Source organism: Streptopelia decaocto, assembly GCF_964273445.1.
Source record: "Streptopelia decaocto genome assembly, chromosome: 2".
Lineage (NCBI taxonomy): Eukaryota > Metazoa > Chordata > Aves > Columbiformes > Columbidae > Streptopelia > Streptopelia decaocto.
Window position 1 is genome coordinate 62,577,544 of NC_138655.1, and position 27,710 is coordinate 62,605,253.

Consider the following 27,710-nt stretch of genomic DNA (forward strand, 5'->3'; position numbering starts at 1 on the left):
TCAAAACATTCTTTAAGCATTGCTTTTTGGCCTTGGATGCTGTGATCATCTGATGTGGGTTTGTTTCTACCCTGTTTTCGTAATCTTCACCCTTTTTGGCCCCTAAAGGCAAACTGCACAGAAATTGCTGTAAAATGGCTGCCCTTACCTTAATTACTTACTGAATACCTGTGGTTTCATTTTTTCCACTATATTGATTTCTTTTTTTTATAATAAACGTATTAAGGCTTAGGGAGATTGATAAAAGGGCATCTCTAATAGCATTAAAGAACCCTGCAATCTGAGCTATACTTCCCTGGCTCTGAATCATTTATACTATAATTTCATTAATTTGTTTAGAAAATGAAGTGATTAAGATCTGATATTTCAGAAGAACAAAACCGAATAAAAATTTCAGGTCTTTACACTGGAAATGTGAATAAAAATATGTTTATTTTTTACTTTGCAGTTTGCCTTTAAGAGGCTCTACTTTACTGTTATCTAAAGAGTGGGAATATGTGGAGGAGATCCAAAGTAGGAGAAAAGGGGGTTACTTTATCAGAAACTGGAGTTCTCCTATTGGGTCATCTCCTCCACTCACCCGCCATCCTCCCCACTGAGCTTTGCATCCTTGTGATCGGCTTCCAGTGTAGTTAAGGGAGCGTGGTACCAACGTGGATAAAGGGAGATGGGTCAACCTGTTTGACACATGCATGCTTACATACAAGAAATTCAAAATTTCAATGGCTCTAAGGTAATTGTGGCACCCCGAAGAAACTTCAAACAGTGTTTTTCTGTGGAGGAGATTTTCCAATAGAATTCCAGCTAATGGTAAGTAACCCTGTTATGCATATTATGTAGATGCCAGAAACATTTGTGTATTTTGGCACTTAACAGTGAAGAGTATAAAATAAGTATTACTGTATGGTAATACTACTTAATCTTGTTTGAAGGTAGTCCTCAAAAAAGTGTGGTGTTATTCAAAGTCCAATTCAGTGTATTTTCCAGGTTTGTGACTGTTCAATTTCTGGCAGGTTTTACAGTGAATGACACCTACAATCAACAGACTCAATTTCCAGCTGTACAGCAGCTGCAGGATTCAAGCACACTTGAATCTCAGGCTCTTTCAACGAGTTACCATCCACCAGCCCTTCTTCAGGTTCCAAATACAGATACTATTAACGTAGTAAGTACTACTAGAAGGCAAAATTCATTGTTTTATGTTCAGTTATAAGATTTTTTTCAACAATTTCATTGGCGGTTAGGTAAACTGAGAAGTCAGAAAAGTTTCATGATTTATTTTCTAGACTGCTTATGTTTAACAGCTGGAAAGTAAAAGGCTGGGGGGAGGATAAGTGGCCCAGCTATATGTTTCTGAAAAAAAGAGTTGTACATTTTGATGATCTAGGTTTAAAAAATGATATAATGCTATGAAGTTGGACTGTAAGTCTAAAACTAAGGACCTAATGTTAGAAAATAATTTTACATTATTGCACTATATTCTGTCATGTCTATAGATACAGATATGATCAAGCAATAAAAATAACATAACAAATGTGTAATGATCATTCATGGAGCCTGCAGATTGCAGTGTATGTTGTTCTTCCGTGGTTCTCATCTGGTCAAACTTGTAAAAACCTTAATTGCTAAAAATACAGTTTAGATATAATACTTTATGGTGGTAGAATTACCTAGAGTGAAGACCATCTGTAGTAATGTGTTTGCCATGATGACCTGCATGAATTATTGTCCCTTCATGCTTATTTGCAAAGGGCAAATGCCCATCAGAGAACTGAGGTGGGTTTTAAGATCTGAAAGAGTTTGAGTAATTTCAGTGTACAGGCTTTGGAGTTTTCTTCTCCTCAAATCCTACAACATACTGTTATTTTCAGGGTTTATTCTGTGGTGGTTTTTGCTTAGAGGAAAAACCTGTTCACAAAGTAGTGAGGTCTGTCAGCACCACTGTGTGTTTTGCTACTTGGTGTGGGGCTTATACTGTTTTAAATGACTGCTTTAGTGTTAAATTTAACCCCTTAAACACCAGAAAATCTGCAAGACTTGAGACAAGTTTTTGTGTAGATTCATAGGGAGGTGTAAGTGCAGCATGATGTCTGTTTATTCCAATTCAGTAAGTGCACATTTTGCTGCTTTCCTTCTCACTATGAAAGAGTGAGGTATCATATTCCACTCTTAATTTCATGTCAGAAATTTAAGCAAGCATAAATTCAATCACTTGTACACTTGTAAATTCTGTATTTTTTCTTGCCTGTTTCTGTGACTTCATTTCAGTATTGTGTTATTGAAATTCACTTGAGCCTTTGATTTCTAGACTACTCGCTTGATACAAGATCAGTCATCACAAGAAGAACTTGAATTGCATACCCAACGGCCTCATTTTCTTGAGGATAATGAAGATCAAAGCAGGCGTTCATATAGGTTTGTTTTGCTTTTAGGTTCTGTCACAGAATCTCCTGAATAATTATATGCAACTAATGAAAACAATTTTCTTCTAATAGATGTGAATATTGCAACAAGGGTTTTAAGAAATCCAGTCATTTGAAGCAACACGTACGATCACATACTGGTGAGAAACCTTATAAATGCCAACTCTGTGGCCGTGGCTTTGTTTCCTCAGGAGTTCTTAAGTCACATGAGAAAACTCATACAGGTAACAGTGTACACCAGCTCTATATTAGCTTATCTCACGTTTGGGTTTTGTGGATGTCCTGTATAAGTAAATTTAAACAAATGGTGTGCTACTTTTATTTGTTTCTGTTACTTTAAGGAGTTAAAGCATTCAGCTGTAGCATTTGCAATACCTCCTTCACAACTAATGGCAGCCTTACCAGGCACATGGCAACTCACATGAGCATGAAGCCTTACAAGTGCCCATTCTGTGATGAAAGCTTTCGAACAACTGTTCACTGCAAAAAACATATGAAAAAACATCAGGCAGTCTCCTCAGCTGTAGCAGCAGCTACAGAAACAGAAGGGGGAGGTAAATTATTTCATTTTTACTCTTGCAGTCCTTACTACGTAACAAGTACAGATGTTTCAGTTGATTACATGAATACTGTGACAGTCATGTTGTAAATTAGCCTTCCAGCATGGATAATGTCTAATGGCCAGAGCCACTGAAATTGCTCTGTTATCTAAATTGTTTAAAGAAATCAGTTTTCCAGGAGTCTGTCCAGTATATTCAAGGTTTTATATGTTACATAGTTATTTCAGTGTGTCACTGAAGCAGAACGTTTTTTGTCCTAAATGGCTTATACCTGTATTTAATTATTGCAAAAAATAAGAATTATAAATCCAGCTTTGTTTAAAAGAAGTACGGACATGAGTAGTTAGACCTCTGAAAGAGGTGTAAGTCCAAGCATGTAATGTAGTGGTCATGTGTTTAATAACAAACCCTTCTATTTTGGTAATTTCAGCTGCCAGATTAAACCAGACAGACGTGTTTTGTTTTTTTTTTTTAATAGTTGCATGTGTTGAAGATGATGATGAAAACTCTGAAAGAACTTCCAGAAAATCTCGTCCTGGTGTCATAACCTTTACAGAAGAAGAAACGGCAGAATTGGCAAAGATTAGACCTCGAGAAAGTGCCACTGTCTCAGAAAAAGTTCTTGTCCAGTCTGCTGCAGAGAAAGACAGAATTAGTGAGATCAAAGATAAACAAGCAGAACTGGAAGCAGAGCCCAAATATGCCAACTGTTGTAGTTATTGCCCCAAAAGCTTTAAAAAACCCAGTGATTTAGTCAGGTAAGGAGCAGAAAAGTTTTGCATATTTTCAGTTTTCTGAGTTGTTCACCAGAAACTTACCAGTTACAGTTTCATATAACTTTTTAATGCCTAAGCTAAAGTTTGACTCATATTTACATACACTTTTTCAGAAGAGTTTAAAAATATGTGTCAAAATGTTATATATTCTGAATATGACTCAACTGGCCTGTTCATATTTCTTTACCTGCAGTATTAAAAATATTGTTGTTAAGTTTTAGAATAAATTATTTTCTTACTCTAAGACTTGCATATAAAAATATATAAATATCCGTTTGAAAAAAGGCAAATGCTTAAACAATTTTTACTAGTTCTGTTTAATGTAATGTTAATGTAAATATTCAATTCTACAAATAGTTAGATACAAAATAAATGTTTCTACAATCTGATATGAAAGTAGAAAATCACATATACATGTATTCTGGAACTATTAGGCATGTTCGTATCCATACTGGAGAGAAGCCGTATAAGTGTGATGAATGTGGAAAGAGTTTCACTGTGAAATCCACTCTGGATTGTCATGTTAAAACGCACACAGGTCAGTAAGAATTTGTTTAGAAACTGGTTACTTTCTTGACAAGCTGTTCTAACTGAAGATTTTGCAAGGAATGGTATGTTACACTATGATCTGGGAAATGACACTGAATGGCAGTGTTAGGTAAAATTTGGTACTTAGAGCATCATCAAATTAATCATATTATGATATTTTGAATAAACCATATTATTACAGCTGCCTGTATTAGTAGGCTTATAAAGCAGTCATAGGCTTAGCTCATGTAAAAACTGTGTACATATCTCTAATATATTTGATTTCAAACCTGCTATAGCATTTCAATGCTAAATGATTTTCCTGAGCAAGAGGGTAGAGTTAGAGGATTTTATAAAATTAAGCTAAAGAAAAAACTTATAAATGTTAATGATTTTGCTGCTAAGTAGATTGAAATATAAGAGTACAAAAAATGTGAGCATTCAGCTATTTCAATCATGCAAGTTGAATATAAACTTAATTTCTGTAATATTTAGGTTTTTACAGTAGTTTATTTGTATTCCTGAGAGAGGTCTGATTTTAGTAGTAGTATCTTTCAACCCCAGTTTGGGGTAAATTAAAAAAAAAAACCCTCTTTAAATCTTTCATACTCATTTTCTTCTTCTCATTGAACTTCTGTAATGAACCCAGTTCTAACTAATTAATTTCTAAAGCTGGCTACAGTTTTGCTAGAATGCATTATAAGCTCTTGTCAAAAATGCAAAAAAAAAAAAGACAGGAAGCTTCTAATACTGTAATACATGATTATTTGCTCATGGAAGCTCCTGTTCTAGTTCAGTGTATTTCTACTTTCTACTGTTGTTTAGTAAGAAACACTACTCTTGTGTGTAGATCTCTGTGTAGATTAGTATCTTGTCTCAGTTGGTGGCAGATGCTAAGGATAATGAAAAGAACAAAACAGGGATTTGATTGTGTTCATCTCGGTTCAAGCAGTTTGCAAGTTGTGGGACTTTGAACTAGCGATTGTATCTTTTTGCTCACTGCCTTTAACCAAACATTGCACGTTAGTTTTATCCAGTTGTTTTCTGAAAAACTGGGTAAAAAACAAATGACCTCCTGTACATCCAGTAATAGTAAGTTCCTTGATTCACATTTGGTTTTCAGTGTGCCATCTGGTTATTTTATTCTTAAGCCCACTGTTCTTTTGTTCTCTTTATTTCATGAAAGCACTCTGTCTTTTCATCCTGTGACAACAGTTTTTCTAAGGTCCTCTCAAATAAAAACAGTGTAAAACTCCGAAAATCCAGATACAGTTGACTTGTTGAAAATATGGTCTCCTTCAAAGAGCTCTCATAGATCTGTGAAGTGTAATTTTCACTACAAAAGCCACATCAACTTTGCCCTATTAAGTCATTTGATCTTGTGGGATTCTTTTCAGTTTTCTTTTATAATTGGACCAGCTTGTGTTGGATGAAGTTTAACTGGTGTGTAGTTTCTGCATAATAGCATTGGATCTCTTTTTTGGAGGGCTGTTTTAATCTGTGGGCAATAGCTACAGCTAATAGTTCATTGGTTTTATGTTGAGCCATACTTATATTATTTAAACGAATAATTAAAAAAAATACAGTGTGATGGTCTGGAACTTCTCTAACAACAGTTCAGTTTGAAAAACTACTCTGCTCCTCACCTGTAAAAGAAATTGCCTGGTTAGGCACCTGCATGACTTCACCTGTAGTATACCTTGATGTAAGAAATATTTTTGGGTTTTACTGTAGCTTCTATCATATCAGCACCTTTCAGACCAGCAGGCTGGCTGGAAGGTTTCCGGCAAGATGCGCAGTTCTTCAGCTGAATGCTTAGTTCCTGTATCCTGACATAGTGGGATAGAACAACTGCTGGAATTAAGGAGGAAAGGAGTGGCTAAGTAAAGAGAAGCCAGATACTTAGAGGTCAAGATAAACCTTCTCATTCTCCAGTTTTATGATCGGTACAGTTGAAACAACTTGATTAGTCAGGAAGGTGAGATGATGAGGACAGAGGCATCAAAGTGACCAAATAAGATTCTGCATGAAAGATTTAACAGCACATTGAGTTTTAGAAATAGGGAAAAGTTAAGATACTCTTCATTTAGATCAATAATTCATTTAAAAAGCAGCCGAATTATAACAAAGAACACTAGTTATTTCAAATATACTCTGTTCAAATTAGTTTAGAATATTTTTGTTAAATGTTGGTACAGTGCTTTTGACTTTCAGAGGTTTTATCACTTATCTTTCTGTTTTTGAAACTTTTCCAGGCCAGAAGCTCTTCAGTTGTCATGTATGCAGTAATTCTTTTTCTACAAAAGGGAGTCTAAAAGTCCACATGCGTCTGCATACAGGAGCAAAGCCCTTTAAATGTCCGCACTGTGATTTACGGTTTCGTACTTCAGGGCGCAGAAAAACCCACATACAGTGTCATTATAAAACAGAGACAAAGAAAGTTAGGAAGCCTGTCACCCGTACTTCAGCTGAGGGACTACAACCAGTCAATCTTCTTAATTCAGCCTCGACAGACCCTAATGTTTTCATCATGAACAATTCCGTTTTGACGAGCCAGTTTGATCAAAATTTACTTCAACAAGGACTTGTGGGCCAGGCTATCCTGCCTGCTTCAGTGTCAGGTAAAAATGGATGACTTTTTGATGGTGGTGTTGAGATCAAGTACTGAATGTTGCTTTCTATTAAAGTTCAGAAAATTATACCAAACACTACTTCCAGACAGGTAAGAGTTATACTGAATTAATGATTCAATGCACCATGGTGACATAAATAGAAATTTATTTATTTAAGAATGTGGGGGAAAATGTATGCAGTTCACCTAAAAAGATCTCTTCAATTCTATTGTGGTGTTACACTGCAGAAAGGAAGAACATACAGATGACAAGTAGCTGGAGTACTTGTATTCTTTTTGGTAGTACTCTTGCATTTTCTTAAAAAGGAGAGAAGCAGAACAATTATTCTGTAAGCTTTCCATTCCATAAGATTTATTTTGTTTTCAAGCATTAGATCATAGAGCAAAGAAAAAGCTTGTCTACACTAGTTACTTACATGAATAATGAAGAGTGTGCTTCAAGTGCACATGCTCTAGTGTACATGTGTAGTTAATAGTCTAAAATTGAAAAAAAGTAAAAACACCTCGATACAAAAAACTAGGATATGAAATCTGACTGATTGACAGTGAGTATAACTGCATTAGCACATTAAATGTGCCGCAGACCATGATTTGAGTCTGAGGCCAACTGGCACAGAATACCCAACATGCTTCATGTTGCAAGAAAATGACCTTTTGAGAATGATCCTTGCAAACTCATGAAACACTTTCAGGAATTGTGTATGTAAGTGCCAACTGGCCTCAGGCAAAGATGGGACATGGATGGTTTTAAGAGCAGAATAGCGTTCAGCTGTCCTGAAACGTTCTCTGGTATTGTTAAAGTTTACTACTTAAATTGTGGGTCTTGGGTGGTCTGTCACTTCTGAAAGGAAGACTTTGATTTTCTGTGCTGCTTCAGCACTTTTTTCTGAACATGTCTATGATTTTGAAGATATGCCTGCAAATTCACAGTAATGCACATAGGCTGAACTTTGATACTTTCTTGGACAATGTGCTGTGCAAAAATGGGGCAGTAGCTTCCATGGGTATGTTCAGAGTCAGAATGTACATATCATGTGTGAGTGCTGCTTGTATTTGGGCATGGCACACTATCCTGGGAGGTTTATCCCAAATTTCTCCAGGTTCCAGAGCTACTCTGGAGTGCTTCTTGTTTTGTAGGATGCTGTTATAGCTAGGGCTTGAGTAGTAATGATCATTAAATGATATAGAATATATGAAGCTTTAAAACAGGCAATAATCTACTTCAAATTATTTTTCTTGGCATAAATTAATGTGTGCATAGCTTTTATATTGATTTAATTTATAAAAATAAATAAGTTTAAAGAGGCAGTCAGTAATGATAAAGAAAAGCATTATAATATAACTGTTTTCTTTGGTAGCTGGAGGTGACTTAACTGTGTCCTTGACAGATGGTAGCTTGGCCACTCTTGAAGGAATACAGTTACAACTTGCTGCTAATCTGGTTGGACAAAATGTTCAAATTTCTGGAATAGATGCTACCAGTATTAACAACATAACCTTACAGGTAGGTTGCTCACAGTTTAATGCTTTTAATTTTATGGAGTTACTTTGAGGGCTGAAGGGAGTTTGAGGAGATAATGTAATTCTGGAAGAGTGCCCTGGTTGAACCTTAAAGAATTGCTGCACAGAAAATCTGTATTTTTTAATTTTCTTTTAATTGTATTTTTTCACTTTAATAGCATTTTAGGCTCTCCACCCAACCCCCTAAAAGAACTCCCCCCAGAAACAAGCCCAAGTTACTGCACAGTGTTCTTTTCCTTAACATAAGACACCTGTGTTACTCAGCAAGCTTTTAATGTTTGGATTCACAATTTAAGTTCCCATTGAGCTTGTAAAATGAATGACAGAAAAAGGTGAGATGATTACATTGAAAAAAAATTTTTATTTGAAATGATGTGAAATACTGATTTTCATGAACTTGGTTGTGTTTGATCAGTTTCAGAGAATCACTGAGGTTGGAGGAGACCTCTGAGGGTCACCAAGTCCAACCCCAAGGTCAAGGAAGAGACATGTTCAGAGATACATTGGGTTACTCAGAGTCTCTCTACTCAAGTATTAGCATTAAAAAAAAACAAACAAACAAACAACCACCAACAACAGCAAAATAAAAAAAATCTGTGTTTTAGTTTTGTTTTCCACAATCTGCAAACATCCCTAAAGAGTAAAATGTCTGTATTTAACCATCAAGAACAGCTGTTTGACTGTGAACTTGGGACCCTAGGAGCAGATAAAATAGTTAATTTCTGATGTCAGTCTTCTTTCTACTCCATGCCTTTTCAGTTTCAGAGACCTGAAGACAGTGATAAGTGTTGTATGCACCAGTAAGACAGTACAGAATGCCAGCAGTGTGGGTACCTGGTGCCCAGCATGCTCTTGTATAACTATGATCATGATTTCCTGAACATTTTGCCAGGGAAGGGAGGGGAGAATCTACAGGGGAAGCTGAATAGACGGATTATGTAGTGACTTTGCAGACCGGCTATATAGAGACACTTAAAAAAGAAATTTGAATTAAAAATGGTCAGTTATAAAGCTTAACTATTATGTATACTCTATATGCAATGAATATGAACTCTGTGTTAAGAATATTCACTTAACTCATATTTGTTAACTTGAGATTGATCAGATGGAAAACTTGCTTTTCAGATCGATCCAAGTCTTCTACAGCAGACGTTACAGCAGAGCAATTTACTTGCTCAGCAGCTGACTGGAGATCCCAGTATGGCTCCGCAGAACCCTTCCCTCCAGGCAGCAGAGAACGCAGTGCCAGCTAATGTGGTTATTCAGCCCATATCAGGCCTGTCTTTGCAACCCACAGTAACGTCAGCTGCTAACATGACAATAGGATCCTTATCTGAGCAAGAGTCTGTGCTGACAACCAGCGCTGGTGGTAAGCGGTGTCAATAGTTTCACTGTGCTTTGAATTTCTTAATTGTACTTATGGTATTATCCACAGTGAGAAAATGCATCCCCCATGCCAAACACCTCATTTAATAAAATAAGCATACACTTCTTTATGAGCATCCTCAGCAAATTTTACAACTTTGTGTTACCATTTTTGAATATTTTTTTTCAGAAGACAGACTCTATAATGAAAATATTGAAGATCATTTATAGTCTTCAGAAAAAATATGAAATCTTTGTTCTGAAGATCTTTAGCTGCAGGGGAATAAATTGGTTGTTAAAACAAAAATTTCTAGCATTTTATCTTGGCTACATCTTTTATAGTAGTTAAAAAAATAATGTATTAATGGCTTTAAAATGTTGTGTCTATTATAAAGAAAGGATCTTCATTTTTTTTTTTGTTTTACCCACTTATATTTAGGTGCACAAGACATCTCTCAAGTCATGACTTCACAGGGTATGGTATCATCTTCAAATGGACAACATGAGATAACATTGACCATCAATAATTCCAGTTTGAGTCAAGTTCTAGCTCATGCTTCAGGTTCTACTACTGCAAACTCATCAGGAAGTCCTCAAGAAATCACTCTTACAATATCTGGTTGGTATTTCTAGTGATCTTTAATGGTACTAGATCTCTATTTTATAAGGTAGCATTTGGGCATTTTTTCACTGTCCACAGCTTTCCTGTAATGTTGTTGTTTTTTTTTTTTTAATGTTCATCAGCTTTAAAAGATATTCCCAAAAACAAATACCTTTGCGGACACATATTAGATTGGTTCCCTATTTTGTTCGTAGTCTTGAGTTAACAGATATTTATCTTGATGGCAAAGCCCCTATAACCAGGGCTAGTACAACTCCTTGGCAGTACTGAAGCAGGGTAGGCGTTGGGGGTGAGTTTATTTAATCTAGGTTTCTTTAAATGCCCATGGAACCATATTCTAATAGATGTTTTGATCATTCTTTGAGGTGTATTCAGTCTTTATAATATATGGTTAATGCTTCAGGTCTTTTTGAGAAAATGTAGACCAACTTTCTTCTTGCAAGAGACTGATCCTATACACACTATGAAAATCTTCCTATTTCCCCCAAAGATAGGTTATATTTTGTATCATAACATTTATTTAATAGATCCAGTGTAATATTTAGTGATTTTCTCTTTCTTATCCTTTTTTCTTTTAATTGATTTTCCTTTCTCTTTTTCCCATCTTCTGTAACACGTTTAATGTTTTTGAGTGTAATGACAAGAATGTCTGTGTTAAGGTCTCAGGGTCCAGCACCTGTGGTTTTCTGCTTGTTAATGGATGCTCACTCATAAAAGGAAAATGGAGTATAGGTGTCTTAACAGCTGATAGATTCTGCTTTGAGTTTTTGTATGTTCTGTGCTTGTTGACCATTCCACAAGATTAACGCCATGTGAAGTGACGTTTTTACAAAAGAGGACATGTTCAGTGCAATTCATTAGCCACATAGTAGACTGAAACAAATCACATTTTAACCGTTAGCCTTCAATTTGCTAGTTTTTTTATGGTTTCATGAAGCACAGCTATTTCTCTACATGTTAGTATCTAGATATGCCTAATCATATCTGTATTAAAACCTTGTCAAACCTCTGCATAAAAGTCTGCATGTGTAGAAATTAATTTTGTATTTCGATCGTATTTTTTTTACTTGTGTTATTTTATGATCACTTGTTTATAGTTCTAAGTACAGTAGCAGAATAACGTTGAGACATTCCCAGTTATAATAAGACAAATTTTATTCAGGCCAAGATCTTATTCAGCATAATTCTGGAAGCAGTGATCTGAATAGTGGCTTGAGGCTGACAGCGCCAACCATCAATAGTCAGACTACAGGTGCTACATTAACTATAAGCAACGACCAGCTTCTTTCTCAGGGAACTTCACTAAATGCTCCAGGTATGCATACAGTGATATTCTAATTAAAAATAATAACATTTTGTTAAAAAAATAAATATTAGGCCATATGAAATGGTATAATCTTGCATATTATGATTCCAGAACTACATGGCTTGGTGTGTTCTCTCAGTAGCTTTAAATTGTTATGCCAATTAAAATGAACTTTACTCCACCTAGTAAGTAGAAAATTAAAACAAGAAGTCATATCTAAAATCAGTACTTTGAGAAAGTCACAGGAATAAGTTTGCAGATAAGAGTTTATGTAATAAATAAATAAATAGTTAGATAGATAGATAGATAGATATATTTACTGTTTTGCATGTATTCCAGAACTTAATACAACAAGTGGAACAAACCTTCCTTCAGCAACACCTATATCTCAGTCTGCGGTTTCTGCCCAGAATTTGGTAATGTCTTCATCAGGAGTTGGAGGAGATGGTAGTGTCACCTTGACTCTTGCTGACACTCAGGGAATGTTGTCAGGTGGTCTTGATGCAGTTACACTTAATATCACTTCACAGGTAAGAAATACTTTTCTGAACTGACGAATAAACTAACATTATTGTCTTACAGGGCAAGAATTGGATATTTTTGCTTAGAAAATAATTTTGTTCTGTAAATACCTAATATTTGAAAAATCAGTGAACTTTCTGCCAACAATGTGTGCACACTGCCATCTAGGAGCATAAACTATTTAAATAGAAATACAGATACACATGGCAGGGTTTTTTTTTTCAATAAATAGATAGATTCTACGGTTTCAAACATTGTTTGACATCAGTTTTTAGTGCTAAATTAAATTGTGTACTTCATCATCACTATTCAGTAATACAGCTTAGTATTTCTGAGCTTTTTATTGTTTATTATGTTAATTTTTCTTTTTCTTCTTGTGAATGTGAGAGTTGAAGAGCAATTGCAACAGTTCTTTCACAGCAAATAACAGAACAGAATCTAAATTAAATTGACTGTCTTTAATAACAGGTAACATTATAAGACATTTTGTAAGAATAGTGCTGTTAGTTTCATTTTTGTCATATTTAAGATTTTGTGGTGTTACCAAGAGCTGAAGACATGTTGGCAAACAATGGAGAGAAAAAAACAATACATAATATTAAAAGACTACAGTGTGAAAATTTAGGGTGTTTCTTCTACTTTCTTGGATTAACTGTGTTCAGATTGATTTTTACTTACTTGTTGACCCAAATTAAAAGATGTAATTGTATATCAATGAAAGCCTATTTGTCTAGCATATGGCGTGATTAAACCTGGTGAAGCAAAGTCTGTGAGGATGATTATACGCTTCCCTCTCTGCAATTTTGCTCTGGGGAGGGGAATAAAAGACTTCCGAAATAGTTCTTATGACACATTTGTGATTTCTGGCAACACGGACTAACAAAGCAACCTGTGGTTTCGTTTCAGACTTTGTAATAATTTAAGCAATTACATTTGGCAGTTTTGATGTTTATTAATCAGCTGCTACACTTGATGCTAAGGCAGGCATAAATAAAAATGAAACATTCTTTTAGGTACTATGCAAATACAGTCTGTGTTGCCGAGAATCTTGATAAATAGACAAGTGGTACATAAATGTATGGTGTTTCCTGAGGAAACTGAAAAGTCTTTAACAGCAGTATCTTAATTAGTAATTTTGTATCTTAATTTCATGTATTTTGGAAGTAGTTTTAATTAAGAAAGTTTTTTTTAAAAAGGGAAAATACTGTGGGAACACCATGCAGGAAAGCAGAATAGAGGGGTTAAAGAAAGTGTCAGACAAAGAGACAAAGACAAGGGAAGGCTGAGACATACAGCAATTGATGCAAAGCTGGGAAAAATTAATTGGAACTGAGTTTCTACTCTTACAGACTTCCAGCTGTTGTTCCCTTTAAATTGGTAGACTTAAAATGGAAGGAGAAAAGGAGAAACCAGTAGTATTTGTTCAGATGGGATGCTGGACTGACTTTTTCATGGGAAAAATAGTAGTTTTGAGGTATAAAAATAATTTAGATGACACTGCAGTTAGCTGTTTAAATATCGTTACTGTACTTTTTTTCTTTTTCTTTTCTCCCCTCTTTGACAGGGTCAGCAGTTCCCTGCTATACTCACAGATTCCAGTCTCGCCAGCCAAAGTGGCTCAGGCTCACAGCAAGTCATACTGGTGAGCCATACACCCCACTCGGCATCTGCAAACTCTGATGAAATAACATATCAGGTAGACACAATATATTTCTGTATCCTAGATTTTAAGTTTTGAGTTAAAAACACTTTTTCATATACAAAAAAGAAATGCAATTAATAATGTTTCTTTCTACAAATTACATAACCATGCGCTCAACAGACTGCTCCAAAAATTTCCAGGTTTGTGATTATATAATTAAAATGGACAAAGTTGAAAGCTGTGGGAAAAAAATAGCACATATTGTTACACCTTTTCCATTCTCTTCTTGTAACCGTTAATACTTGAGCAAGACAAAGTCTTTACAACTTCTTGTGTATTTGAATTTCAGTTGAAACTTTTACATATGTAATATAGTATTAATATTATAAACAGTAGTTCAGGCTTCTCTTATTGAAGGCAAAATTAATGTTTTCAACCAACCTGGTAATGCAAGCTTTAAAATAAGAAAAATGGAAGAGGCAGATAGTGACCCGCAATCAAGTTGAAGAAGTGGTGGGCTGGATTGGAAAGCAAAGGGCAAGCTGTGGCTGATACAGGCATTTCTTTCTAGTATAGATAATATTCTAACTATATTCTGTATCTTTTCAAGTTTAGTTCATCCTGAGTAATTCATTTAGAGTACTACCTCCTTTATCTTCTCTTTATCTTCATGTATTTTTGTAAATTGTTATAGGTGGCAGAGGTTTCTCCTAATGTGAGTAAAAGCGGTCAAACAGAAAAAGAAGGTCGCATGCACCAGTGTTTTGAGTGTAGTCAAACCTTTTCTTCAGCCACCATGTTGATGCACCATAGTAAAGAGGTTCATGGCAAGGAGAGAATACATGTTTGCCATGTCTGCAATAAAGCCTTCAAACGGGCAACACATCTCAAGGTATTTGGTGATAACAGTTCATTGTTCTGTTAACTATTTTGTTTTGGTAATGAAAAATACCTATTATCCCTTTACATTTCCTTTCTTTTTACAGTATGAGAGGGGTGCATCTGAGACAGACAGTCAAAACAATAATGTATGCATAGATAGAGAACTCTTCCCTGGAGTATGGAGGATATTTTAATGCATGTATTGACTACAGAATGAAAAATGTGAATGCCTGTCATGCAAATGATAGTGCCAGAAAATGATTTAGTTTACTTTATTTACTTATGTATGTCATCACTGCTAATCCTGGTTTCCAGAGAAGCTTTTGGAATCATAGGAAGCTATGTTCTTTGCACTCTGTCTGTTGTTTTTTAGATGCTCTGTCTTGTGCGTACAAGTGACATCCGCAGAGGGAGCATTGGTTTTAAAATATATTATTACCGTTGTCTAGCGATATTTTCTATGATCAAGTTTTCAGTTCCTGGGCAAGTAAGGATCGAGGTCAGCAGAACTGCTACCTTGGACTTCTGAAGGGCAGACTTTAGCCTGTTCAGGAGGCTGGTTGTCTGAGTCCCTTGGGAGGCAGCTCTGAAGGGCAAAGGAGTGCAGCAAGGCTGGTCATTCTTAAAGAAGGAAATCTTGAAGTCTCAGGAGCAGGCTGTCCCCATGTACCGAAAGATGAACCGTCGGGGAAGACATCTGGCCTGGCTTGGAACTCAGGAATAAAAGGCGGGTTCATGACCTTTGGAAGAAGGGGCAGGCAACTCTGCAGGACTGCAAGGATGTCATGAGGTTATGCAGGGAGAAAATTAGAAGAGCCAAAGCCCAACTAGAACTTTATATATACATATATAAATATATTAAAAACAAAAGGTGGGCTAAAGAAAGTCTCCATCCTTAATTGGATGTGGGGGAAAACATAAGTGACAGAGGATGAGGAAGAGGCTGTGATACTAAATGTCTTCTCTGCTTCAGTCTTTAATAGTAAGACTGGGTGTGCTCCAGGTACCCAGCCTTCTGAGCTGGCAGACAGGGATGGGGAGCAGAATGAAGCCCAAATAATCCAAGGGGAAATGGGGAGCAGAATGAAGCCCAAATAATCCAAGTGGAAATGGTGAGCGACCTGCTACCACTTAGACACACACAAGTCTATGGGGCCAGATGGGATCCACCCAAGGGTTCTGAGGATGCTGGCAGAGGTGCTCACCAAGCCACTTTAAATCATTTGTCAGCAGTCCTGGTTAACTGGGGAGGTCCCAGTTGACTGGAGGTCAGCAAATGTGACAGCATTGACAAGAAGGGCCAGAAGGACGATTTGGGGAACCTACAGGCCTATCAGTCTGACCTCAGTGCCAGTAAAGATTATGGAGTAGATCATCCTGAGTGCCACCATTCAGCACATACAGGACAACCAAGCAATCAGACCCAGTCAGCGTGGGTTGATGAAAGGCAGGCCCTGCTTGACCAACCTGATCTCCTTCTATGACAAGGTCATCCACTTAAGGGATGAGGGGAAGGCTGTGGATGTTGTCTACCTGGACTTCAGCAAAGCCTTTTACATCATTTCCCACAGCATTCTCCTGGAGAAACTGGCAGCTCATGGCTTGGATGGGTGTACTCTTGCTGGGTTAAAAAACTGTCTGAATGGCCGGGCCTAAAGAGTTGTGGTGAATGGAGTCAGATCCAGTTGGTGGTTGGTCACAAGTGGTGTTCCACAGGGCTCAGTATTGGGGCCAGTTCTATTTAATCACTTTATCAATGATCTGGACAAGTGAATTGAGTGCACCCTCATTAAGTTTGCAGGCAGCACCAAATTGGGTGGGAGTGTTGGTCTGTTGGAGGGTAGGAAGGCCATACAGGGGGATCTGGACCAGCTGATTCAATGAGCTGAGGCAAATTGCATGAGGTTCACCAAGGCCAAGTGCCGGGTCCTGCACTTGGGTCACAACAACCCCGGGCAGCGCTACAGGCTCAGGGAAGAGTGGCTGGAAAGCTGCCTGGTGGAAAAGGACCAGGGGGTGTTGATTGACAGCCAGCTGAACATGAGCCAGCAGTGTGCCCAGGTGGCCAAAAAGGCCAACAGCATCCTGGCTTGTATCAGTAATAGTGTGGCCAGCAGGGCTGGAGAAGTGATTTTGCCACTGTACTCAGCACTGGTAAGGCCCCACCTTGAATCCTGTGTTCAGTTTTGGGTCCCTCACTGCAAGAAAGACATCGAGGTGTTGGAGAGAGTGCAGAGAAGGGCAACGAAGCTGGTGAGGGGTCTGGAGCACAAGTCTGATGAGGAGCAGCTGAGGGAACTGGGGCTGTTTAGCCTGGAGAAAAGGAGGCTGAGGGGAGACCTGATCACTGTCTGCAACTACCTGAAAGGAGGTTGTAGCATGGAGGGTGTTGGTCTTTTCTCCCAAGCAACAAGTGATAGGGTGAAAGGAAGTGGTCTCAAGTTGCACCAGGGGAGATGAGATATTAGGACAAACTTCTTCACAGAAATGGTTGTCAGGCACTGAAACAGGCTGCCCAGGGAAGTGGTGTAGTCACCATCCGTGGAGGTAGTTAAATGCTGTGTAGATGAGGTTCTTGGAGACATGGTTTGGAGGTGGACGTGGCTTAATGGCTGAACTCGATCTTAAGGTCTTTTCCAACCTAAATTTTTCTATGAATGTTCTCTGCAAAAAAAGAGATTTGAAAAAATTCTGCAGTTCAGCTCGGATCAGGAGCAACACAAAAACCTGCTTGTTAGATAAGGCTAGGGTAATGACAGAAAAACATAAATATTTGAAAGTTAACTTCTTGAATGGGTACTTTCTGATGTGAAGCACAGCCTTATTTGCCTTCTTTGGGATGCTGCTTTAAACCGCAGCTTCCTGCTCAGTGTAGTGGGCCGTTTTCAGCCTTCACATCCCAAGATATCACGGTTTGCAAAAGATCACATTTTGTTAATTCCTAAGAAAGGAGGATAATGTCACATGCATATGTGAAAATTAGAGAGTGAACCTCACCAGGTGATGGGAAAGTTTCCACAGTTTATTTTCCCATACACAAATATATATATACACAAACCAGCAGAGAGACCAGCTAAGTTTTTGGAACATTTCATCAAAACTGTAGCAGAAGTTTGCAGTTTGATACAGCTGATCCCATGGAAGCATTATTACTCTCTTTCAACCTTCACAGTGGTTTGATCTTTATCAGACCAACTAGTGACTATGAAGGTTGATAAATCTTACTTCAGGTAGGTTTGCTCTGTATTCTTTACAAACCCAGTCCAGGATTTTTGATGATGAAAGTTAAAATGAATCTCCAAATCATTATCTTTGACTTTTGCTGGGGAGGAGAAGAGAATATTTTAAACAAAAAGACAGTTTGGTTTACTGTTTGGCCATCATGTCCTAAAACAAATTCCACCTCTTCATCAAACTCTTCATTAAGGTGTTTCAGAACATCACCTGTGAGCAGCCCTTAACAGGACGTTCCACAAAGATAAATGAAAACACAGGTTTTGGCTTACAGTCTTGGAAAGGGTTCAGTGATCTCTTAGTCAGGGTCTTCACTTTATACTGCTAGTATTCGGGAGATCACCAAAAATATTAAGAATGCCACCAACCTTCAGGCTTTCCAGAAAAACCCAGTAGAAAGTAAGGGTACCGATGTTTAGATGCCAATACTTAACTGTATTTGATTTTTCCAAAGGCATCAGTACCAGCAGGTTCACAATTATCCACAAAGAAAAGCTTCTTTAGAGGTTATGTAGGAACACCCCCACCATCCACCCCACTCTCAGTGTCAAAAATTTTTGGTCCAATGTCTTTAGTTCCCCTTCTGATGCTGGTGACTGTCCTGATTTAAAGCTTCAGAGAGGAGAATCTTAAGACATCCACAGTGACTGAACTGTCCAATTCCATATCACTAGACAGTGGAAACACCTGCAAGGTGACTGAAAATAGGATGAGGTTGTGATCTTATTGAAACAATGGAATGAAACAAACTTTTTATTGCCATACTCTCAGAACTGGTTACAATTAATGTTTCAAGATAGGCAGGGCATAAGAGATGCATACCAGTGCATGAGTAGCGATGGCCAAAGGGCCTTTTCAAAGATGGTTTTCTGTTCTTATTTTCTAGCTAGATAATGCTTGTTTGGGACCCCAAGATACTTCTTATCTGAAAAACATGAGAATTACACAAATAAACTTGTAAAATATCATATGAACAATTGAAGAAATACTATGTACTATACTATAGTGCTTACACCTCATAGCATCTTATTCCCATGAACTGTTTTCAAAAGCCTATATTTTACAGGAAAAGTATAAGAGATTGGCAGATCAGTGGAACTGAATAGCATTACAAACTGCTTCTTCAGAGAAAGAGAAACTTTTGCAGCATTTATCTGGATGCTCTCCTCTTTGCTTTCAAGTAGAAAATGAGGCATGGGGGTTGTTGGCATTTGAGGGTTTTTTTTGTTTTGGCTTAAGGGGACAGAAAGAAGCAGCCATTTTCAAGTAATTTTTCTGGAGTAGATCATAGCCTGCTTCTAACCATTTCAGTGCTTCAGGAGGTAATGAACAAGATAAAAGCAAAAGATTTTCTTCATCTCCAACTAAACTGTGGTTTATGAATCTCTCCCATGATTTTCTGAGAAGACCTTTTATTATTTCCCTATAATACTGTATTATAATAATTACTATAATAATAATAATTATATTCTTCCATGTAACTGTCTCGCTAACTTTCCAGTGAAAACAAATTCTGCAGACACAATTTGCTTCAGTTTATGGAGTGAGGAATATAGACATCAGGAAGGCTTATTGTTCAGGTGTAGTAAAGACTTATTAGTGGTCTTTAGTCTATAATGAATAGACTAGAAGAGAATATTCACACACATTTTAGAAAGTGGACAAGTACTCATAGTACTGTTTCACAGAGAGTTCTTGATTAGACTTTTAAATTAAATACGTTCGTATTTGCTTTCTTTTGTAATCTGAATTGTATCGTAGTGTTAGTGAAGAGCTTTAAATGCCAAAGTTAATAGATAACATAAGATACCCCTTTAAATTTGCAAAACTTCTGGGCTCACTATCAGTGAAGTAAAAACTCTGAAGTTGCAACTGTGATTAGCGCATCTTCATAGGGATAAAACATGTCATACGTACCCTCATTCTGCTTTCTTACCTGTAAGGACCCTGGTGATTTTTTTTTTTTTTTTAAGTATTAAAGTATTAATTTAAGAGTTCATTATGAGTCTGCATGTGTGTATGTTGTGATGATCCCCTCTTTGAGGCCTGTACAGTTTTACAATGATACTTGTTCAGGTGCTGAGTAGGAATACCTATGTATCAGGTGGGGGGTGGGAATACTATAGAGGGAAGGAAAAAAAATAACTTACAGTGCACAGTTGTCAAAAATCCATATTTATAAATGAACAAAACCTTGCAAGAGCTCTGGTATTTTGTTTGTTTGTTTGTTTTTATTTTTATTTTGCTTCAGATAATTAGTGAAGGGATTAACATACAAAAAAAGCAATGCATACAGTTGTTGACAGCTCTTCAGAAATTTAAAGATGCATCAGCCTTTGGAAGGTTGATATGCAAAAACAATCTCTCATTTAAATGAAAAAAAAAAAAGCAGGCTTCTGTCTTCTTCTAGCTTGTCTGCTGATGACTAAGATCTTCTGCTTCTGTCTTCCAAGTGTGAATGTATTTCTACATTAAATACTGAAGATTTTTTTTTCAAATGGTCTGAAATGTATTTTTTTCTATACTGGCTTAGGAACACATGCAAACCCATCAAGCTGGACCTTCACTGAGTTCCCAGAAGCCTAGAGTGTTTAAGTGTGATACTTGTGAGAAAGCTTTCGCTAAGCCAAGTCAGCTGGAGCGACATAGTCGCATCCACACAGGTAACAACAGAAATTATTTTTGTCTTGCAAGATTTTCTCATGAAAATATGGATGTTACATTTGGAGTCCTTGCTCATGGTTTCAGGTTAACTACATTTAAATATTAACTTAAGCTTAACAAAACAATTATATTTCTAACCCAAAGAGTTTAGAAATTAGGATGAGAAACAGCGGACTGGAAATTTCTGTAACTGTGATGTTTTGTTTAAAGCCAGGACATCATGCTTAATGGTGTGACTAAGCTCCAAATTTTGGGACTGGCAGTAATGCAACAGTAAAGTGGATGCACGAGCTTGTATCTAAAAGTTTGTCAGTCTTTGAGACAGGTTGATAAAAGCATATTTTAAAACATTGTTTAAAGTGATTTGAAGACACTGGATATGATCTTCTTCAAGCACACAGGAGAGTGTGAAAATGAGTGGGTGTGCTCAGTGATAAGGGACAGTCTTGACTGCCGATACTGACTGCTCTATGCAGTGCTTCATTGTCATTGAACTACTTAGTTCATCTGTTTCTAATGCCAGCATTTTTAATTTGTTGTGTTCTCTTCTGCTTATTTATTTTCTTCTACTGTTACTCTATAAAAAGACTATACTGACTTCTCCTAGGGAGCACATACTTTTTGTAATACAAATGCTTTTCACGTTGCAGCTTCAGGCCTGCTACAAGTTGAAAGCTGTAGCTCAACTGCTTTCCCCTTAAATTCTGTATTTTAAGAACAGTGTTCTTAAGAACATGAGTTATAAATGTAGGAGTCAGTTCTCCAACACAGCTCCTCTCTTTTCCCTACCACTGCCACCAGCAAAGAGCTGTCATGGCTAGTAGAGTTAAGAAGGACAGGAGAAGGTTATCTCTGTTGCTGCTAAGCTGAAGGCCAAGGAATTTGACTGGATGTGCTGTAGCATAAAACAACTTCCGAAAAAATAATAACTCGCTTACTTTCAGTGAGTCTAAGCTTTCTCTTTCCCTAATATCAACTTCTGGTAGTTAGCTTCTGGCTGCTCTTTGTGCATTTAAGGCAAAGTTGCTAACCAATTCCTTTAACTAACGTTATCTTGTTAACCCTGTCATTTTTCCTTGATTAGCATCACTTGACAGTCCTGTAACTTATAATTTGAGTTTCATCTTTGAATGGACAGAATCACAGAATGGTTGAGGCTGGAAGGGACCTCTGGAGATTGTCTAGTCCAACCCACCTGCTAAGGCAGGTTCACCCTGAGCAGATCACACAGGAATGTGTCCAGGCAGGTTTTGAATGTCTCCAGAGAAGGAGACTCCACAACCTCTCTGGGCAGCCTGTTCCAGTGCTCTGGCACCCTCAAAGTAAGGAAGTTTCTCTTCATATTCAGGTGGAACCTCCTGTGCTTCAGTCTGTGCCCGTGGCCCCTCATTCTGTTGTTGGGCACCGCTGAAAGGAGTCTGGTCCCATCCTCTGGACATCCACCCTTGAGATATTGCTAAACATTGATGAGATTACCTCTCAGCCTTCTTCTCTCCAGGCTGAACAGACCCAGCTCTCTCAGTCTCTCCTCATAAGAAGGGTGTTAATCATCTTCGTAGCCCACCGCTGGACCTTCACTTTGCACCTTCAGATTCAGTTTTGGGAGTTCTTAGAATTCCATCTCTGAAGTACAGACTTGCCTATCTATCCAAGTGTCTTGTGCATGCTCTCATTTCATGCATCGAAACTTCCTTTTCTCTGGCTTTGAGGAACACAAGCTTATATAAACACATACACCCTCACATGCCTTCTACCGTGCTGTTCCAAATGTCTGGAAGGGATGTAAATGTTTATTCAGTAGTATTTTTCAATTCTTTCTATATGTCTGTATAGCATCTGATAGGCTGTTGATATCTTGGGACCACTGCCAGTATTGATAATTTACATTATCTTAATGTGTCCTTATATACTTGTCTATCTGTTATTTTCTCTTGAGGGAATAGAGTGCACTGTCAGCAAGTTTGCTGATGACACGAAGCTGGGAGGAGTGGCTGACACGCCAGAAGGCTGTGCTGCCATCCAGCCAGACCTGGACAGGCTGGGGATTTGAGTGGGGAAGAATTTAATGAAATATAACAAGGGCAAGTGTAGAGTCTTGCATTTGGGCAAGAACAACCCCATTTTCCAGTATAAGTTGGGGAACGACCTGTTAGAGAGCAGAGTAGGGGAAAGAGACCTGGGGGTTCTGGTAGACAGCAGAATGACCATGAGCCAGCACTGTGCCCTTGTGGCCAGGAAGGCCAATGGCATCCTGGAGTGTATTAGAAGCGGGGTGGTTAGTAGGTTGAGAGAGGTTCTCCTTCCCCTCTACTCTGCCCGGGTGAGACCACACTTGGAATATTGTGTCCAGTTCTGGGCCCCACAGTTCAAGGATGACAGGGAACTGCTGGAGAGAGTCCAGCGCAGGGCAACAAAGATGATTAAGGGAGTGGAACATCTCCCTTATGAGGAAAGGCTGAGGGAGCTGGGGGCTCTTTAGCTTGGAGGAGACTGAGCGGCGACCTTATTAATGCTTATAAATAAGTAAAGGGTGAGTGTCACAAGGATGGATCCAGGCTCTTCTCGGTGATAACCAGTGATAAGACAAGGGGCAGTGGGTATAAGCTGGAACACAGGAGGTTCCACTTAAATTTGAGAAGAAACTTCTTCATGGTGAGGGTTCCAGAGCACTGGAACAGGCTGCCCAGGCAGGTTGTGGAGTCTCCTACTCTGGAGACATTCAAAACCTGCCTGGACACATTCCTGTGTAACCTCATCTAGGTGTTCCTGCTCCGACAGGGGGATTGGACTAGATGATCTTTTGAGGTCCTTTCCAATCTGTAACTTTTTCTGTGATTCTCTTACATTGTGTTTATGGCAAGCTCTTAAATGTAGGATATGTCTGTTTGTTTGTTTGTTTGTTTGTTTGTTTGTTTTTTCATGAAGCACTTAAGATGATGAAGTTTCAGTCCATGTCAGGCTTTGTACTGTGATGTTATGAATAATAAGTGATAAGAGTTTCTAGGGAAGACAGGCAGAGAGAAAAAAAGAAGTAGATAAAGCTGCAAACATGTTAAGATTACCACGGTCTAGGAAACTGCTTTAACTTCCAACATAGCAGTGGCCATATAGAACAGTCATAGGTGATGAATGGCTGGCTTCCATTAGGTTTAAATTAGTTCATAGTTACCACTGCACATAAGCAGTTACTGAGACACAACTAGTCAAGACAAGCTCATGCTTTTTCTATCTGTGCCTTCTTGCTGGCTTTTACAGTATATGTTGAGGCTTACAAAGAAATTAATATAGTCCAATAGTTGTTTTGCCAGTGTGCAGCCTACTGTGACTTTTTTTTAATTTGTTCTAGTAAAATGAATTCAGCTCATTTTGGTTGCCTCGTTCGTGTACTGTCAAAGGTAAAGTAGGAGCAGTAGTTACAAGAGTTGTTGCACCTCATTTACATGAGCGTGTGAACTTTAGGGTGTCAGGGTTTACTGGGCAGCTGAAAGCCGGAGAGGTCCCAGGTGCTGGCCCTGACTGTTTTCACATTCCATTCAGTTGCTGAGAACTCTCCAGTGGGAAAGGATAGGAGAATGGATAGAGAGGATTCATGAACTTGGTGTATTTATGGTATGAGTCCTTTTGCTAAGGAAATTCTGATATTTGGGAATCCTAAGAGCAGGATTAGAGATACTAAAATGGGAAAATGTGGGTAGTTAGGTGACGTACCGGGCATAAAAAGCACATGAAGAATGTGGATGATCAGTGAGCTGGGAAGGGACAAGATCCTTCTGTATCAAGGTGTGAAATACTGCAGTGTAGGTGCTATGTATTGGTTATGGCAACTAGAGAGTACTGTGACAGGAGAGGAGGTTTTCAGTGCAGGTGTGGTACAATAGACTTTAATATTAGTGGGCTGAGTCAGCCACTTTCAGCAAAACTTAACTTGTGGTAGATAAGCAATAATTCTTGATAAGGGTGATAGGTATTTGCAGCTATTTGTCAGCTAGCAGCATTCTTCATTGCTGATCGGTTGCTGCTGGTTGCAATTACCCATACTAGAGGTGTGTATAAGCATGCTTTGTAAGGATGTTGGTACCAACTGGTTGAAGATGGTTTCTTGTCTGAGTATGGGAGGAAATTTTGATCTGATCTACGGGAGCTGGTTGTGTGTGTTAGGATCCCTGCCTAGCCCATGTATTCTCATCCAGTGGGTTGCCTGCTTATGCTTCTCTCTACCCCCTGCCCCAAGAGAAATGGTGACTGCTCTTAGGGCTACAGAGTTGGTGAAGGGTTTGGAGGGGAAGCTGTATGAGGAGTGGCTAAAGTCATGGCAGCTACAGCTTCCTCACAAGGGGAGGAGGAGGGGAAGGCACTGATCTCTTCTTAGTGACCAATGACAGAACCCGAGGGAATGTCAGGAAGATGTGCCAGGGGAGGCTTAGGTTGGACATTAGGAAAAGGTTCTTGCCCCAGAGGGTGGTGGAGCACTGGAACAGGCTCCCCAGGGAGGTGTCACGGCCCCAAGCCTGACAGTGTTCAAGAAGAGACTGGGCAACACCCTCAGACACATGGTTGTCACATGCAGGGACAAGAGTTGGACTTGATAATTCTTGTGGGTCCCTTTCAACTCAGGACATCCTGTGATTCTTTCTGAGAGGAAAACTGAAGAAGAACAGAGCTGCTTTGTGGTTACTATGGTACAAAGGAACATCCTGGTCATATTCAGGGCAGGAAAAGAGAGGCAGGAGTTACAATCCAAGGAGATTAAAATACTTCAGAATTCCCCAATAATTTGGTTTCTGCATAACTGACTTAAATAATCCAGACTTTTAAAATGTTCTGTTTAAGAGTGTCACAAAATAATGTGAAAGCAGGAAAGAAGGCCAGTTTCCCTTTTCCCTGCTTTGATTCATGCTGCCCATTTAATAGACACAGAGCACTTCAGGAAGGCTGGGAAGAGAGCAGAGTCCCTTCATGCATCTGTTTCTCATAAATCTGCACTGTCCTAGGAAAAATTCTTCCTATTTTGGAATAACTTGTAATTTACTCCTTAAATCCTCAGATATTTGAGGGTTTCTTTTACTTGGGTGCTCATGTGCTAGGAATGCCCACAAACTGTAACAACACTGGCTAAATAAAAATTTATCTTAACTGTTGTCTGACGTTGAAACAGCAAGTCAATCCACATGATAGTTATTCTTTCAGAAGAGAACGTTCTTTCAAAAATCCCTTAAGACCAAAAGAGTCAAAATGAGCTGCACAGAACTCTTTTAGATGGGTGCTCTTACATGAACTATGGTAGGAAAGGCTAAAGTAAGTCTAAACTGATTTTGTTTTCCTCAAGGTATGATCTTTGTCTGTGAGAAAGTGTTTATGATTTCTATTTTGATTAAACATTTTTCATTATTTCTCATGGGCAACATCTACCCAATCAGTGACCAGAATGAAAACACATTATTTGTCTGAATAACACTAAATATCTTGTACATTCAAATTTATCAGTGAATGGCAGTTTGGAGAAACGTTGCTGAAATCATGAGGGAAGATGCTTCTAGTTGTACCAAAAAGCCATGTGGTAATCCATTACACAACACTGAAAGGCTGTTCATCTTAACACAATAGAAAACTTGGAGTCAAAACTATCTGAGGAAACGAAGATTTCCCTTCAAAATAGTGAAATCATTGTTAACAAAAATAGAACTCTTCTGTGCTTTAAAGGACCTTTTTTGATCATCTGAGAAGCTGGATTTAGCATGAAAGCTACAATGCATGTGGGGACACTAACATACAGCTGATAGAGAGGAATTGGTCCTTTAAGAAAAATTGTGGAAAACTACTTCTTCTTGTTCTTTATTCTGGTAACTAAAAGCAAAGTGTGTTTTTAAGTTCAGAAAGTGCTTTTAGAAGGCCTTAATGACATACAGCAATGTGTTCTGTGTTGATGTCAGAGATCATGGTGTTAAGTGTGGAAGCAAAGGTCTTGTTTTGCAAAGTAGGTATTTTAAAATGTTTTTATAATGAATACGTTCTTTTGTTTATATTTAGAAATTAGTATTCTGGTGGATTTGGAACTCTAAGCCTGCTTTGGTCGGATATGGGGATCACTAGTAGCTATTGACAGAGGAGGCTGCAGTTCCCATGTAAAATTACCACAACTTTTTTTTGATGGATTTTTTAGTTTCTTACAGACACCAGCTTTGTTAATTCTAGAGTATTGCTTTACCTACATTATTTGTAAATGATATGGAAAGATGATGGTTTCCTTGAGTACAGAAAAGTCAAACTGGTAATCTTTTTTGTTGTTGTTGTTGTTTTGTTTGTTTGTTTACATAATAAATTAGATAGAAAATATAACAGTATCAGTGGTTTAGGCCTTATGTACATATTCTGACATTTAATTTGGGATGTTTTGGTGATGATGCAGAGCCATAACACTGTTTTGAGAAAATCTCAAGGCAAAAGATCATGTCTACTAAATTTCTCAGTCATCTTGATTATTTTTACTGAATTCTGAACTGTATTTTTATGTCGAAATAATAAATTATTGGATACTTTTTTCTTTTTTATAAGGGGAACGGCCATTTCAGTGTACTCTATGTGAAAAGGCTTTTAACCAGAAGAGTGCTCTTCAAGTTCACATGAAAAAGCACACAGGAGAGAAGCCTTATAAATGTGATTACTGTGCAATGGGATTTACACAGAAAAGCAATATGAAACTGCATATGAAACGGGCTCATGGTTACACTGGTAAGTAGCATAATGGTAGTAACAGTGAGTGCAGAAAGCCATATGCGTTGCTGGGAAAGCACGAAACGCTTCCCTTTAAGTTACTGAGGAACTAGGTGCTAATAGCCAAAGATCAGAGTTGATGAGCTGGTAGTTGCATACGCAACCCGAAGAGCAGGTTGAAACAGAGACTGGTTACTGCTCGTGGCTCCTTGTTTTTCATGTGGAGCTCTGTAGTACAGAAATACAAAGTTCAAAAACTATTACAGGAAAAAAATGTATTGTATTAGTTTTTTGTTTTTTCAATTTTTCAAAGAGCATCTAA

At 38.0% G+C, this 27,710-nt stretch overlaps 1 protein-coding gene across 4 annotated transcripts in view; it reads left to right on the forward strand.

The window, feature by feature from the left end:
• The window catches only part of ZNF236 (zinc finger protein 236), a 77,511-nt gene that overhangs the window by 47,887 nt on the left and 1,914 nt on the right, over positions 1-27,710 (forward strand). For 2 of the 4 annotated variants that reach the window (XM_082045419.1, XM_082045421.1), the window contains exons 17-32: positions 1,014-1,165; positions 2,309-2,415; positions 2,496-2,647; positions 2,765-2,977; positions 3,462-3,741; positions 4,194-4,297; positions 6,543-6,908; positions 8,278-8,423; positions 9,566-9,809; positions 10,245-10,424; positions 11,590-11,742; positions 12,073-12,263; positions 13,820-13,951; positions 14,592-14,789; positions 20,547-20,676; positions 27,230-27,406. In XM_082045419.1, coding sequence (XP_081901545.1) covers positions 1,014-1,165; positions 2,309-2,415; positions 2,496-2,647; positions 2,765-2,977; positions 3,462-3,741; positions 4,194-4,297; positions 6,543-6,908; positions 8,278-8,423; positions 9,566-9,809; positions 10,245-10,424; positions 11,590-11,742; positions 12,073-12,263; positions 13,820-13,951; positions 14,592-14,789; positions 20,547-20,676; positions 27,230-27,406 — 2,925 coding nt within the window. The remainder of the gene's footprint in view (positions 1-1,013; positions 1,166-2,308; positions 2,416-2,495; positions 2,648-2,764; positions 2,978-3,461; positions 3,742-4,193; positions 4,298-6,542; positions 6,909-8,277; positions 8,424-9,565; positions 9,810-10,244; positions 10,425-11,589; positions 11,743-12,072; positions 12,264-13,819; positions 13,952-14,591; positions 14,790-20,546; positions 20,677-27,229; positions 27,407-27,710) is intronic. The other 2 variants (XM_082045420.1, XM_082045422.1) reach the window with 2 other exon arrangements.